Source organism: Orbicella faveolata, unplaced genomic scaffold (assembly GCF_042242905.1).
Source record: "Orbicella faveolata isolate gen_17 unplaced genomic scaffold, um_ofav_v1 contig_2, whole genome shotgun sequence".
Classification (NCBI taxonomy): domain Eukaryota; kingdom Metazoa; phylum Cnidaria; class Anthozoa; order Scleractinia; family Merulinidae; genus Orbicella; species Orbicella faveolata.
This window is the reverse complement of record NW_028301547.1, coordinates 13,993,234-14,010,540: the sequence shown is the minus strand read 5'-3', so window position 1 is coordinate 14,010,540 and position 17,307 is coordinate 13,993,234. Positions and strand designations below refer to the sequence as shown.

General features: G+C 39.3%; 1 protein-coding gene across 1 annotated transcript; it reads right to left on the bottom strand.

The window, feature by feature from the left end:
- Nucleotides 1–1,310: 1,310 nt before the first annotated feature.
- LOC110048083 (uncharacterized) lies at nt 1,311–16,571 on the bottom strand. Its single transcript, XM_020753859.2, has 3 exons — nt 14,681–16,571; nt 8,564–8,703; nt 1,311–6,774 (listed from the first exon to the last, which is right to left on the bottom strand). The coding sequence occupies exons 1-3, from the start codon at nt 15,150–15,152 to the stop codon at nt 1,888–1,890; spliced, it is 5,499 nt and encodes a 1,832-aa protein (XP_020609518.2). The 5' UTR covers nt 15,153–16,571; the 3' UTR covers nt 1,311–1,887.
- Between the last annotated feature and the right edge of the window lie 736 nt (nt 16,572–17,307).

Genomic DNA, 17,307 nt, shown 5'->3' with positions numbered 1-17,307 from the left:
AATTGTGATTGGTTAGTATCATCACCGAGTAGAAAGTTCACCTCTGTAGCCAAAATATTACCGTCCGTTTCTTCAGAAATGAAACAAAATGTCCTTATGCCCTTCTGATGAGTCAGTTTCGTGTAAAATACGAGCCAGCCAGGAAAATCGCAGTGTATTTATAAACTGGGAGACTTGGCCCCCGTCCACACGTATCCGGATATTTTTGAATCCGCAACTTTTTCTTCCCGGATACGGCTTCCGTCCACACGCATCCGGCGAATTCGGCAGCGAATCCGGATATTTTTGCTTCGTGTGGAAGGGTAAATTTTTGAATCTGGGAAGAAAAAGTTGTGGATTCAAAAATATCCGGATACGTGTGGACCGGGCCTCATACATGTAACACCCTCTTCCCACCACCCCTCGACACTTTCCTCAAGTTATGATTGTGCCGAATTTCCACTGGACGGGCGTGTTTAGGATGACAGCGTATTGTCCAAGGCAGTCCCACGCCATGGAATACGACGCTTGATACTTCCAATCCCTTATTATGAACCTATTTACCTACTTTAGGAACGGCGAGTAGAAACTTTATTTGTACTTAAAACCACTCGTGACGTTTCGCATGTCCCAGTTTATCACTCATCAAAATAAATTGCAGGAAAAACTGCTTATGATATGATAAATCAATTCGGTGTTTTGTCAAGTAATGCGAGTCCTTCTTGGCTTTAGCATTTCTATTCATAATACTAGTCTTCATACTTTTTCTCCGGCATGTTATAATTTCAGCCTCTATCTCATAACGCTGGTTTTCACTAGCGCACAAGAAGAAGGCCTAAGCGGACATACGCCGCAAGGTGATGTCAAGTGTCGCCCTTTTGCTGGGAAATTGTTCTAACAAAAAGCGACAGTCATCAACATCGTACTGCGTCTATGGCCCCGTCCACAGCTACGCCGGAAGAATTTGAAAACGGAGCTTTATTTCTCCGGTTAGGCCTTCCTTCCACACTAATCCGGAGCTTTTCGAAAACGCTCTTCAAACCGGAGGAATTTGGAAACGCCGGCTTCGCGTTCTAGGGTGGACAGAAAACATTTTCAAAACGAAGCTTTTCGAAAACGATGAGGTTACGATAATCAGGATATTTGCCTGTCCGAGTCAAACACAAACCCACAATGACCGGTGATTGTTGCGTTTTTGAATTTCTGTGGCCTAATGTGGACGGAAATTCAGAGTGAAACCTTCGTTTTCAATTTCTCCGGCGTAGTGTGGACGCTGCCTATGTCGGCTCATGCTTATTTATGCTTGTGCACTTGTGAAAACCAGCCTATACTTTCGCCGTTCACCAATAATCACCATTTATTAGAGGTCGGGCACTGGGGTCTATGAGATTTAATGATTTTTTTTTTATTCAATGCCGGCATGAAATTTAGCTCTTTGTGAATATCTGCGCTGGCTTATTAATTCTTGAACAATGTAAAACAAGTCATGAATTCGTTTCACAATTTATAATAAATAAGGCCAATAAATAGCAAGCAATGTTCTTACTTATATGTATTGATTTTACACATTTTCTCTTTCCCAAAGCACTCATATTTTTTTATGAATTTTGATTGATTTATTGAGTAACCCTGATCGTATTTGCAGCAGTTCAGGCGTACTCGCTTGCAGGTTTCGTTAACCAATCTAAAGGTACATCAGTATTACACAACGTACTCGTATATTGTATTCTAGCGTGCTACAAAAACCTATGAAAATATTTCGACGTTTTACCGTTGATTTATTCATTAAATTTCAACTGGTCCAACTGAATTGACGTCTTGAGGAGTATGCTTTTCAAGTCAGAGGCTTGAAAAATAAGGTTCAGATCATAACAGGCATAAATCATGACCAGAAAGAGTATTTCCAAGTCACTTGGCGTAGGCTACCATGACAACATTGTCTCCTCTGACAAACAACTGGTTTACATGACGTTGTTTAAATATCAAACGCTTGTTGCCACCAATTAAAAGCGTCTTTGACAGTGTTTTGTTGTAGGAGCTTGTCTCAGGATCATTCATACTTATCTCTTGATCTGCAGTTTTGAGCTTATCGCCCCCAGGAGAGATTACTTCTTGTTCAGAACGTCCAAGCTTCAAGGAAGGTGGCTGATTTTGTCTGTTGTTATACTCGCCACGTTTCATGGACGGTGTAGGCTTTTCAATTGTAGAAACATCAACTGGTAATTTTGAAGAGCAACCATTTCCTTTCTCGAGTCGCAATTTCTTAGCTTGCCTCAGGTCCGTGATATCTACAGCCCTTGAACGTTTCTTTGTATTTCCTGCCTTATCCCTTTCAACATGTCGAGCCTGTACTTTCGCATTAGAAGTGACATTGGAAGGCAACTTTTTAAGAACTTTTCTTGGTGTAATTCGTAGAGACGCTTTCACAGGGGTCTTAACTCGTTTCGTTTTACCTTTATCACTGTGGCGGCCATGTCTCTCTACACCATCCATTGTTTTTGTTTCACCTGTCGCTTTGGAAGAGTTTTCAGGCTTGTTTTGCACTTTACCGTCTGAGCTGAGAAGAGCTGAACTAGTTTTCTCGCCTCCTTTGTTAACTTTGTTATCGATTTTCAAGTGGGTTAGGACATATTCTTTCTTTGCTGTTGTCTCGTTATCAGAGTGAGGCCGTAGACTGCTTTCAACGCGAGACTCATTTCGGTGTTTATCTGGATCATTTAGAGAGAGCTTGGCTGTTGTGTTAATTTCCATCTTTTCTTTCTTAGCACGTGAAGGTGCCTTTTGCGAGTCCAAGACTTGAAGACACACATTTGTTTTAACTTTCGGCCTCGACACAACGCGTGAATCTTTAGCGGTTTTTCTGTGTCCTCCCTTACAATCACGTGGCTTTTCTGTGTCTGAAGTGTCGAGTTTGATCATCGATTCTTTTCCCTTCACCATTGTCCTATTACGCTGATCACTGCGTGACAATCTTGTCTTTCTATTGCCTTGAGTCTCAAGACGAACTGTCGAGTCTTTAGATGTTTTGCTGGGATTAACCTGAGATGTATCGCAACCCTCGTGTATCTTCTGTCTTGAGGTTGTAGGACTCGCTTTTTTTGCCTTAACATCGTCTCCTTGCAGAGAATTGTCACACTTTCCTTTAGTTTCGTTTACAAACTTAAGGCTACTTTCTGTTGTCTCATCCCTTCGCTGGCTGCTTCCAGGTTTTGTTTCATTGGAGGCTCCAGAGCTTCGCGGTCGTGTTTCTCTTCTTTTTACTTGAGACGCTCGCTGTAGTTTAGTGCTCTTAACGTTCGCTTTATTCTCAGTTTTCGTTGAGTCGCGCACACTCTTTCCTTGAACAGGCTTTTCCACAGTGCTATTCCTCTCAACACGTTTTCCAGATGTTTCACGAAGACGACTACCTTTCGTTTCATCATTGACACCTGTACGTCTTCCTTTCAGTGACGATCTCGTCTGACGTGCTTCAATCAGCTTTGTCCGTAAATCTGTCTTTTTAAAGCAAGACAAAGAAGCTGTTCTATCACTTCTTGAATTTTCAGGTACTCTAGACCTTTCCTTGGATACCTTGTGAGGTACTTCGCTTAAAGAATGTCGCCTACGAGGGTAGAGCTCATTTTCTTTTCTACTGAATACACTTTTAGTTTGCGTGAGTTCACTCCTGGGAACACTTGCTCCTCCAGGCTTCTCGTGTGGTGAAGCCTCTGCATCGGACTCAGATGAAGAAAGTTCACCTTCTTCTCTTTCCTTCTTCATATGTTTTGTAGTCTCAGAAGTGTCGTCTTCATCGGAGGTAATTTCGCCTTCTTCTTTATCATCGTCTCCCTTCCTTTTTGATTCATCAATTCTGTTTGTCATTGGAACACGTGGTTTAACGTTCGTTTGTTCTTCGGTTATCACATTGTCACAGGTGAACTCTGCTTCATTCCTTTCAGAGACGTCCTTGCCCTCAGATTTCACAGAAAATTTTGTTGCCGAATGTTCCGAAGAAGAGTTAAGGCCTGTAAATCTCGAAACATCTTTCAGGTTGTTCTCACTTTCTAACAGATTTACCATGGCACAAAGAGAAGTGTTCGAATCTCTTTCATTGTCGGCAGACGCAAAGGTTTCAGCACTGCCTTTATGAGGCGAATAACTCGAGCACTGACTCTCCTGTGATTTAATGAGTTCGCCATCATCACGTTTGCCGTCTTTGTTTTGAGCAGAATATTCACGTGAAACGTCTGTTTCGCTCAGATGTGTTGCATTTTGATCGGTGTCCAATGTCCTTGTTTGTTGTTTTTCTGGCAATTCCTCCAGTTGTTCGTCGTTATGCCCAAACTCTTTACTGACGGCTTGTCGACATTCGTTTTCTTCACGATTACTCGCGGGAACGTGTGCATTGAGACTGGCCTCCTCATCCTTTGAAAGTACGTTATCTGAATTGAGCTCCAAAGCGGAGCATTGCTTATCACTTGATACTGCTCTATTCTCCCTCAATAGACTGTCCGAGTCTTCCAGGTGTTTCCCAGAAACAAAGACGGAGTGTTCTACGGTAGAACATGTAAGATGTAAACGTTTCCCCTCTTCGGACAGAACTTCATGGTTACTCGGCGATGAGTTTAAGGATATTTGTTGAGTTCCAACAACTCCATGTTCGCTCAAACCTTGGCTGATATCGGCATCATCGCTCACTCCAGTTAAAGTACTATAACTTTCTAGTGCAACATCTAAAGCCATAGGAGTATCATTTGTCCCTTCATTTGGCCAGAGACGGCAGTCTTGCAAATTTGAAATAAACGAGTTACTCAGTGAATCAGTTTGAAGCTCCATAGAAGACGAGGACGAGAAAGATTGAATGTGCATCTCAAATGTCTTGCTACATGTAGCTTCTACATTGGCGCAAAGCGTTGGACACGTTTCATATTGCTGGAGAATTTCTCTCACTTGATTGCCTTGTAAATTAAATGAGCTAGTTGTATCAGCCAGACCTTTATCAACCTTTGGGGAGCTTGAAAGTTCACATTCTCCTAATTTAGTACCTTCAGGTGTTACACCCTGGAATATTTCCAAAGTTTCAGTATCTTCACAATCGTTTCTTGGTCGATCGTAATTTTCATCTTGAGCTTTTAGCGGTTCAACAGTTTTCAGTTCCAAGTGAGAAACAGTTTCAAGTTGAGTTGACATGTTCATTGCAGATGTGTCTTTTATTACGGATTTGGGTACATCCATACTTCCTGCTTCCGTGTCAACAGCACTCTTCATCCTTTCACTTTGTAACTGCATCATGCTAAACACGTGAAGTGCTAGATTTCCACTCGGCTCTACATCATTCACATTGCATTCACTTTTGACCTTTATATGGCTCGACCCTTCATATTTCTCCTCTTCGTCGGTTGCACACTTTATTCCAAAGCTTTTGTTGGACTTGAAAAAGACGGCTTCACCGTCAAACAAACTTGACACACCCTGAATTACTTCCTCGCCGCTTAATGACGTATCACAGACTCCTTTATCAACCTCCTTTGAACATGGCACGTATTCATCATTGTTCTGAAACTGGTCATTTGGGCAACTTTCACTTTCTCCTAATTCAAAACACTCGAGTTCTGTCAAAGGCGAATCGTTGTTAGTTCCAGCAAAACGTTCATTCTGTTCATTGTGTTCTCTGCCATTTCGCAACCGCTTTTGTTGGTCCTTGTGTCTAATGTCATTATTTTCATTTACCAATCGACTGCCATCTACAGAAATAACACTGTTCTGCTTAACGTCCTTTGACAACTCGGCCGTTTTATGTTCTAATATTGTGTTAACTGAATTGTTCGTGTCAACAGATATGCAACCGTCTTCTAATACTGCGAAGTCACTTCCATGAGCATCGACAGAAAAAACAAAATGTTGTTCTTTGGTGATAGATGGAGAGACACCCAAATCCTTAGAGTTTCTGACTGCATGTATAATATCATTATTTTCACCGTCCGTTTGACGTAAGAGTGTATTTCTATTAATAGCTCCAGGCTCGTTTTTCTCTTCAAAGTCGCACTGTTGAGTTTGGGTGGTCACTTCCTCGTCCAATAAGACAACGTCGGCTACTGAAGCATTAGTCTCTCTAATACCTTTACTATGACCAGACGTACTTGTACCGATCAGGTCCAAGGATTCAGCTTCCATAGTTCGAGAATCAGAATCATCCAACACTAACTCATTGTTTGCATTTGAATCTCCTGTATCTTCGTGTTGTTCAGGATTGCATTTACCGGCGGTGTTCGTTTTGTCCTCTGTGAGAGGTGAACCTTCAGCATGAACAAAAGGAAGGATTGCAGTTTGTAAAGCGACGCTAAGAGCCTTTGCTGAAGGCATTGATGACTCGTCATCTCTAGTGTCCATAGAATGGTCACAAACGGAATAACCTTCAGAATTGCCTCCAAAATTGTTACAGTGCCTAAGTACAGTGCAATGTAAAAACTGTGGCGTAACATCACTAGATGGGAGGAACTCTGTGTTAAACTGGGAATCAGATTCAGAAGCAGACACTGCAAGGAGTTCTTTGCTGTCGGTTTTCACATTAGCAATTCTTTCTTCATATGTTTTCTTTGATGGAGTATTTAAGACTTCATTAGACGGCACTAATAAAGAATTTTTTTTTTCAGCAATTGTGTTGTCAATGGTTTCACCTGAAGTTTTATTTTCAACTGGTGACATTGTCTTTTTCTTTTTCTTCTTCTTTTTCTTCGTTTCTAGAGACTCATCTTTTATCTCTTGTTGTTCAATTCGTTCTTCTAAAGTGTAGACTTCATCGACATCAAATAGGGCCTGTGAAAATAGAGAGACAAATTAGCTATCAAAAGTTTCAGATCACTGTTTTGAGCAGTTCTACCAGTTATAAACTGTTGCAACATTAATTGAATAAAGGCCCAACAATATTTTTGTTGCAATTCCAACGCTTCACCCCTCCCCCCCCCCCCCCCCCACTGAAATCAAGCTTTAAAGTTTACAGTTAAGCCTCTCCTTTCCAAGTTGACAAAGTGCTTGGAGATTGGTGTCTACTGACATTACTTCAGGAAGAGCACATGAAGAAGGCATTGACTTCCAAACAGAAGGATGTAAAATTAGCCATCGTGTTTCACGTTCTTCAAAATTCTTAGAAACTATTCATTTCACGTTATTCTCAGTTTGCAGAAGACGCCTAATAAATGTATATTTAGTCATTGTCCTGCTTGAAATCATGGGTGTACGGGCACCTTCGGACTTGAGGGTTGCAGGGTGGGATGACCTTCTTGCATGAAAAAAAAACTGCACAATGCCCTAATGGGTGAGTGTTGAAATCGGGATACTATTACGCAACCCGATTGCAACAAAACAAAAACATTCACAAAAATGGTTATTTGGAATCCTCGCAAACTCTATGACCTCGATCGACAGCCTAGTAAAATCAGAAAGATAAAAGAAAAAGTTAATTTCTTCCTCGTACGAAAAGCTCAAGAAAACTTTTAAAACAGCTCTTTGTGAATCCATTTAAAACGGCTCTTTTCAGAGCCACCACAAAAACAAAAGTCTTGGTCTTCGTTTGCTTTGATTCCCCCCACCCCCAGACTGTTCACCTATGCTTGTTGTCACTGCTGTCCTGGTCTGTAAATTTTTTTGCTGCAAAATTTGTCATTCCCGAAAATGATGTCAAGATCATATTAGAACTTACGCTCTGTTCTGTTGAGACACTCAGTCAACTTGGATGGTGTGGCTCAAGCGGAAACTTTAAAGTTTATTTCTAAGAAAGCTGATTTCAGAGGAAAATCTAATCTTTACAAAAACACCAAAACTGTAAGAACTCTGCAGGCGATATAGACACTTAAAACTGTTGAAAAACACCAAGGGAATTTATGTACTAGGACACCTTACAATAATAAAGTTGTTCTAAATCACACTGTAATTATTGTCAACACTCAAAAATTCAGCTTGTGTAAGATGAACATGTACAAAAAGACGATTATTTTAAAATCTATTGCAATGAAAATTCTCAATCGTGATTGGTTCTCTACATGCCTGCTTGTCGCGTAATTCACGCGTGATCACGTGGGTGTCCAATTACACGTATCCAACTACAACAGTTTTTAATTGAATAACTACACCAATTGCATGTCCGTTAACTGCACTTTAATGGATTCCTTCTTAGAGTTTCCTACTAGAAAGTTTTTAAAATTTATGGACAGTGCTACTGACTTTTTTGCTCAGAAGTTCTAAAAACACATCTTTTTTAATCTCGACATTTTTCGTGGATCCAATTAATTAGTAATTGGGCCTCGCGTTGTACAATTCCTAAGGTAATTGTGCTCGCAAATTCAAATCTGTGTCACGTTGCACCCACTTCCAATTTTGAAATTACTCATACAATTTCTCCCTAAATTGTTCTTCACTCAGTCCAATTACTATTACAAATCACAAAAACTTTTTTTCAAAACTGTGTGAATTAGTGCTTACATGTAAGTGTACATGTGAAACTTCAAAATTAGACTAATAATAATAATAAAAAAGCAATAAATAACAAATGTTTGACAAGTAATTCCTATTGAAAACAGCAGTTGTACAACTTGATTACTCTACTGACCAGATTCATGTGCTTGTCAAAGGCAACAAGGTATCCAGCCAAGACGCTGCGCAGTCCTTTGTATCTTCTAGTCCATACCTTTACTCTCCGTCTCTCAGTGAGACAGGTGTAAAGGATACTGAATGGTCCTTCCGCAAGAGCTATGGAAAACAAATAAATAAAACGGAGGCAACTGAGTTCATCTCAAGCTGAAATGAATAAATAAATTTTGACCTTTTTATAACAAATTCAAGAAAATAGGTTATGAAAATTAAGCAGCTAATCATTTCATGAATATCTTGAATAAAAGCTTAATTCTACTATGGACACTTACAGTAAATGATTATGTGAAAACAGTAAGAGTTAAGAAGGCCAGTCAGGATGAAAAGGATAGAGAAGAGAGAGAAAAAAACATATCCTTGCATGTACAGGCAGTTATAATAAAGAAAAGCCATTTAACGATAATTGCTTATAAGTGCAGGTGCTGAACTCCAGTTTCTGTTGCATGACAGAGCTAGGAGTGTTGCCAATCCTCGACTATTGCCATTAATCTTTATTTTGAAGAGAAATATGATCTCTCTTGGGACTGGCATTTAAAATAATAATTTTCCCAGTAATAAGGTAAAAATGTAAAAATACCACAGAATATGGTGATGGATGTCAGAAACCTGTGATGGACTAGATATATGTACATCTTCATGTTAAATCTTAGCAAAGGGAAGTGACAATACTCCACACTTCTTGCAGCTTCCTTCATGAAAATGTAACTTAAGAGGTACAGTGTGTAACATAGAACATGTGCACATGTAAGTGGCTGGTGTGAAGATTTGAAGTGGAAGACCCTAAAAATCATTATCAGCACCTAATGGGGGTAAACCTTGCTATCAGTGCCGTGTAGAGTCCACCCACAACCCTCCCCCAACATGGAAAGGATGCATGGTAAGGGTGAAGCTGCAAAAATTGTGATGATAATGTGTACTGGTCCAGTTTAGGCAACCAAACCTACACCACAGGTAACTTAAATCTGTAAGTCACAAAAAGTAAATGGTCCTTATAGGCTGGAGCTTTAAACATGTGGTAGCAGTGATATAATGTATTTTATACCATGCCAAAGAAATACAGCCAATCAAAATACAGGGATGCCATTGTATATTTGACAGTATTACACTCCACCTTTGCATCATGCACTTTGCGTATGTCGCAGATTGTGTTCGTGACTGTCTTGACATTACTAAATAACTTCCTTTCAGTCTAATCCCTATAATTTTAAGTAGCCACCCTCAGGGAAATGGGAGGTGACCACTTAATAGGGGTTGGCTGCTTAATGCAGGTTGGTCAGGAATATATTATTAGCCCGAGCCTTGGTAGAAACATCAGTAAAGGCTTCTGACTACTGCTGCACATAATAAAGCCTATCACTCTTTTCCTGATGGACTTGTCACAAAGTTTTTTTGCTAATTACTTAGAAACATGTCAAGACAATCATAAGAAACCTCTGTTTCAATGTTTTTATTGGTTGTGAGGCTTCCTATTTCAGTCTTCTATTTGTCACGCCTTTTCCAAACAAAGCCAAACTATGTGTATTAAATTTGGGGTAACTGCTTAATAGGAGTAGGGACAGTAGAAAACCATCATTGAGACAACCAAAAGTACTGTTGAACCAAGGTTTGTAGTTTGGCAAGATGCAGTCACGTCAAAATAACCATGGCAAGACTTGCCATGAGTCTGATGTGCTGGCAAAGCATACCGAAAAAGCTATGATTGGTAAGTATCAACGGTACTAAAATTTGACCATAAATCTGGTCATATTAATTTAGTGACTCACAGAATATCAGTACAGTAAACGTGGCATTTAATAGGCCCTTTGTAGCTGGGGTCACGTGACCAAATTTTTCCTAGAAAATTTTTATATTATGGGCTATAACTTAAGGAATGGCAGAAATGGAAAGAGCGCATCGAAAAAAAACCAAAATGGCCAAGTTTGAGGCCCCTGGAATTAAAGAATAAGTTTATGCGACAGTGGATTTGTATGGAAAATGTTGCTGGAGAGCAAGACCTTGCTCTCCAACAACTTTTTCCATACAGATCTTCTTATCCTTTTAAAAATTAAGACCCTCATAAAATCTCATTCTTTAATGATGGGGGTGTCAAACTTGGCCATTTTGATATTTTTAATGTGCTTTTTCCATTTCTGGCATTCATTAAGTTATAGCCCATAATTTTATGAAAAATAGGTCATGTGATGGCTTAGCTGCAAAGGGCCTATTGATCAATTGCAAATTTGGGTGTGGTAATCTCCAATATGGGTAAGGGAGGACATGGGATTGACCCCGATTTAAAAAAAAAACTACACTTGATTTGGGAATATCATTGAATAAACTGTTATTTTAACAAATTGGGTCAAGTATTTTAGGGGTGTCTTCAAAACAAAGACCGAAGACCTAAGACTTGTTTTTTAACAGGCCTATCAAACCACAGAGAGTCAAACTGGGTTAAAGCTTTTCCTCAGACACCAACTGACGCGAAATCAATGGGGTCTTCGTTTTGTAGATAAAGCAGACTCAAACTATAAAATGAACACCCTTGCTTAAACACTTTGTTAGTTGTTTGTTTGATGGGTTCTTGAATCCCCTCAACCATAAAAGCGACAGTTGTTATCGGCTAAGATTCATGATTAATTTGCATGTACATGCTCACTATCGTTAAAAGCTAACCACCAAGCAAAATCGCTAGCTAGTTGCCAACTTTAACATGATGAAAATCACATCATTTTTATTTACCTATTTGCTTAACACCCATACACTACCTATAGCAAACATTTACTGGGTAATCTATTACCTCTTTAAGCAATTGGCATTAGTTCATTGTTTTTGAGCTTTTTCGTTGTTACCAGTCTTGTAAATTGACTTTGAAAGCAACTGACTACAATTTTTGCTCTTGATTGCATTTGAGTATGCCATGCATATGCAAGTCTCTTTGACTCTGAGTTCAGCCCCCATATAATGCAGGCATATTTGAGAGTTCAGTTACCTGGTATCTCTAAGATGGAGGGAGAGACATCATTATCTGGATGCTGTGTGTGTTGTTTAGATGCGTCATCTACATGTAGAAGCTGTGCTTCATTTTAACACCGTCAGATGATGATGCTCAAAGGGAGTTACTTTTTTGTAAAGGAAGTTTTGATCTGTGCTGTTGCCGTGACTGCATGATTACAAAATTATGATCCTTTAATACTGGCCTAGTGTTGACATGTGATTGAATTACTTCCTCCTGCAGGTACTGGACGATAACCATGTATATCGAGTTTGCAGTCATTTTGTTGAGTTTGTAGTTAACACGTAGAGATGTTTTCAAGCCAGTGTCTGGGGCACAAACATTAAAATGTAGAGAAATTGCATTTTAGTTTTCACATTTCATTGGCTTTACGTTTTTACATTATAGGCACTAGCTTTGTTCCTGTTGTCGAATATCAATTGAATTATTCAATACACAGCATGAAATGAAATGAAAGGAAATGAAATTGATCTCTATATATACTGCATAGTTTTCTGATTTCTTTGATTATCTTTGAATTTATCTCTTTAATCTGAATCTGTTCTGGTTAAAATTTATGTTTCATAAATCATACACACCCAAAATAGACTAGGTCATGCCCTATTTTGACAAACAGGCATGTCTGCATATCAATTCAAATGTATAAAAAGGGATAGAAAGGGAGTCAGTCACTACCGCTAATTGTTTCATTTAATTCCTGTCCAACTTGGTCTTTGGTAATGTTATTCAACTATAAATACTAGTAGTAATCAGAGATTATGAAAGTGCGTTCGATGCTCTCACTTTAAAATATATACCGTAAATAAATGATTTCACTAGCTGACTTTCAGCCTTTGTCTATTGGTAAAATCAACATTTTTCAGCAGCAACTGAGGTTTTACAGTCAGATATGCATAGTGTCAAAGTCCATGCTAGTGAAGAGGTCACGATTTGTTCATACATTGCGTGACGCTGCCAGTTTCTGTAGACTCTCAAGTTTCATAGAATATTTAAATTATTCTAAGCTAGCATTTGCAATCGCGTGGTCGTTTCCCGTAAACAAACTCCGTGCGACTAATTCGAGTATTTCCCCTGACGAATAAAGTAGTCTTATGGATCTTGCCTTCAGAGTACTTTTCCACCGATTCCAAACAATAAAATTTCAACTGGATAAAGACTGAGCTATCTGTCCCAACTGGAACTAATCAACAAATGCAATCAAAATGTAGCTGTTCCCACGGTTATCATCCCAAAGCCAAGTTGTGCTAATAAACAAGGAAAATTCCCTCAGATTTCGATAAATGCTGCAGTCGAAGCGTTAAAAATTCGCGAAAATCTAATGCTGAGAGCACATAATAGCGAGGCATAGGGCGACTGAATGGAAAGAAGTCAAAGAAAGATCCATTGGAAAGACGAGCTCACGTGGCCTGCTCACATACTCACATGTTCACCACATCTTATCACATGTCTAAGCATTAAACGGTACCAGTTTACTGGCCATGACATGACCCTGCAAAAATCAAGCGGGGTGGCCATTTTGGTATCCTTACAGGAATGTGGGTTTTTCAGCCTATAACCATGCACAGGGAGACCAACTCTGAAAAGCCACAGGTCAAAATTAGGTTTGCATTCCACTTCGTCGAACGCAATAAAGATTAACAGTTTGTAAACTCTATTGGGAATCACAGAAGTTTTTTCTGTTTGTACGTTTTTCCTACAATTGCAAATAAAACACTATTTGATTTTCTTTATTTGAGGGTCTTCCTTTTGAAGTTCAAGGCATCCTATGGTTTTGCGTCCATTGGCTTCTGTCAAAAAGAGTTTAAACGAAGGTCTTCACTTTATAGTTTGAGCCGGCCTTATCTACAATATGAAGACCCCATTGATTTCACGTCAGTTGACATCTAACAAAGCGTTTAAGCGAGGGTCTTCATTTTATAGTTCAAGCCAGCCCTTTCTACAAAACAAAGACTGCATTGATTTCACATCTGTTGACATCTAACAAAGTGTTTAAGCGAGGGTCTTCATTTTATTGTTCCAGCTGGCCTTATCTACAGAACGAAGACCACATTGACTTCGCGTCAGTTGACATCTAACAAAACATTTACTGTAGGAGTCTTCATTTCATGGTTCGAGCAGGCCCTTTCTACAAAATGAAGACAGCATTGATTTTACATCTGTTGACATCTAACAAAGCGTTTAAGCGAGGGTCTTCATTTTATAGTTCGAGCCGGACCTAATATCTTCGAAACAAAGACCCCATTGATTTTGTGTCAGTTGACATCTAACAAAGCGTTTAAGCATCTTTGTTTTATAGTTCGAGCCGGCCTTTTCTAAAAAACAAAGACCACATTGATTTTGCGTCTGTTGACATCTAACAAAGTGTTTAAGCGAGGGTCTTCATTTTATAGTTTGAGCAGCCCTTTCTACAAAATGAAGAACCCACTGATTTTGCGTCTGTTGATATCTAACAAGGTGTTTAAGCAAAGGTCTTTGTTTTATAGTTGGAGCCAGCCCTTTCTACAAAATGAAGATCGCATTGATTTTGCGTCTATTGACATCTAACAAAGTGTTTAAGCGAGGGTATTGGTTTTATAGTTTGAGCACCCTTTTCTACAAAACAAAGACCCCATTGATTTTGCATCTGTTGACTTCTAACAAAGCGTTAAAACAAGGGTCTGCACTTTAAAGTTCAAAGTGACGGTATGATTTCAATTTCACGTCAATTGGCGTCTGACAAAGATTTTGAGGGAGGGTCTTCGTCTTATATATCCAGGTGGCCCTTTCCACAAAACGGAGACCCCATTGATTTTGCGTCAGTTGACATCATCAGGGTCTTCATTTTATTGTTCGAATCAGCCTTATCTACAAAGACCCCGTTGATTTTGCGTCAGTTGGTGTCTGAGGAAAAGCTTTGACCCAGTTTAACTGTCTCTGGTTTGATAGGCCTGTTAAAAAACAAGTCTTCGATTTTCGCTCTTGGGTCTTAGATCTTAGGTCTTCGTTTTGTAGTGACCCAGTATTTTTTACCCTTACTATAGCTTCACTAAGAAATCAAGAAACAAATATTTAGAGCAAGTACGTTTTAGTACTGACGGCTCTTACCATCCATCCTCTGTATCACATCCATCCGTTTCTTTCTTTTCTGTTCTGCTTTGAAGGCTTCCTCGGCCAAAATAAATTCCTGTAGTTTTGTGTCATCCATTCTGACATCACTCTTTTTCTCCAATTTTGTGTCCTCTGTGTTACCCGTTTTAGACTCGGCGATAGCTCTGAGCCTTTCTTGCAAATCCTCTTTCTGAAGTGGTCTATATTCTGGTTTTAGGTTCTTTGTTCTGGAGACAGAATGTCGTGATGAGTCCGCAGTGCTTCCGGGCTTCACGACTTCAGTGGACCTCGTCTTACCCTCCTTGATTGCAAGTGCATATTCTGCGACGTTATTGAAAATTTGAATGTTGGGTACAGGTGGCTGAAGGCCTGTGGCGTAAAGAGCCTTTAATGGGTCGAACGTTAGAGATAAAAAATCCAATGTTTCGTCCATCTCCCGGTCCGTCGTCTTTGAAGTTCTGACCGCCATCTTGGAAGCCGATTAGTTTCCAGTCCTTGCGCAACATTTACCCTCGTTTCCAGTGTTGCGCGTCCAAGCGTGCGGCTCTGTCGCAGCAGCGAAGTGGGACAGCTCAAACTCGTCGTATAGTAAATCTTTAACTAGGGTGCGTGTGTCGCTCATGTTTTTTTCACTTTGCTCTTGCGTTATGAAGCAACTTCACCAGGCAGTTTTGTAATTTATAACAATTCTGATCTGGGTGTCAGGAGGCACGCTGGGTCTTATCTGTTAGTTTGCGCGCTGCAGTTCGGAGATGTCCAGCAGAAATCAGCATACTCATCGCCCTTGTGCTGTGTTCTTAACAAGACATTTAGCACGTGACTGAGTCTATATCAACACAGGGAGCTATGGTATCAATCTGGAGGATTCTCTGGCAATAACATTGTATGTTTATGAAATATAGTTGTTTACAATAAACAAAACAAAACAGCAAAAATTTTATTTTTATATTATATATATATACTTGTCTGGTATTTGTTTCTCGGGCTGGTGGTGTGGATGTAGTCGATTTTACCCCTCCTGAGAAAACTTTTTTGTCCGCTTTAAAACTTGTCAATATTAACATGTGTCGCGACAAAAGAAAAATTGTTATGTTGATAAATAATTCATATTCAGACAGCTATCTTTGTTTAGCCAGCCATGGGTTGCTTATCCTTCCGCTGGATAAAACGTATTACCTTATCTCTTGTTTTATTTGGTTTGGCAGTTGCTATCATCTTTTTATTATTTCCTGGGGAGCACGAAAGGTATCCCATTCGGAAAGATTTAAACAACACTGTTGATCAAGGATGGAGAAATTCAAGATATTAGTGTGTTTTCGGGAAAATTGGACAAGGACGATTAAGTCAATTGCAATCAGTGCCATTCGGTCGGTCAGTGATCCACGGATACAGCCGAGTTCCTTAGACAAAAATCGCTTTAAAATGGAAACAAGCGACAACTACAGGTCAACAAGCGCCACAGAATTTGAAACGAGGTCTGTCTGCGACACCTACACACTTGGTTGCCGCCATTCCGCTGATATGTGCATTTAAAGAAAGTGATAAACGCCGTAAACTCCGTAAACTGACCTTTATTTTAAAACAGATGATACTATGGTCGCATTCTCACAATTGACCAAACAGACGGAATTATATAATTATCGAAAAGAAATAGTTAAGGTCTAAATAAGCGAAAACTAATTTATATTCACAAGTTAAACAAACTTGCGAAACTTGATATATATGTAAATCCGGCTGTTATTGTTTCGACGCATGGATGAACATCTAAATGAAAAACTGAAACTGTAATTATTTTGTCATAAATATCAGTACTCGTTTTACAAGTATTAAAGCATGTAATGGATTGTAGCTTGAATAAAAAGTCCACCTAAGAGTAAGGGGCATGTTTTATTTTATTGCCTAGCCTCTGCAGCATTCAATAACTTCTTAATAGCGAATATGCCTGAATAAAACTGAATTAGTTAACAGGTGAACAATTCCCGAGGAAACTAACCGTGGAACTAAACCAGCCTTTTATGACACAAAACTCTTTGAAACCATCGATCAATAGAGCATAGATGTATTAAAACCGCGTATCTTCACTGACTGAAGTGCTGATAACTAGAAAATGTTGTTTGTGGATTAAAGGGATGGAAGGGAAAACTTATCTGTGTTCCTTAGCAGATATGAGTATGACAGAACCCCATAGGATTCAATAAGCTACTAGACTACTCTTCACAGAAATAAGAAACACTATGGAAGCTTTATAAAATATCGAAACAGCCAAGCGAATACTTGCCCACGACTCGCGAAACATTCTTATGATTTTTTATTACGGCTACCTTCTCATAGAGCGAAAGCGATGAGGGAAAATTTAAACATTTATGATGGCTGGTTTCTTAGACATCATCATGATTGGTTCGGTATTCATCTTGTCTCTGGTGGAATCATTTCAAACAAAGGAACAATGTTTTAGTAAAATTTAAAAACGTCATCTGGCTAAAAATGGCATAAAACAGAAGCTTTTGACTACCCTTAACTGCGGTCCTCCAAGGGCGAAACGATAAAAAGGACTCTAAAATTGTAAAATACACTGTGATAAAAAGAATACATTAGAATAAAAAATTGGTTTTTGTTCTATTGTA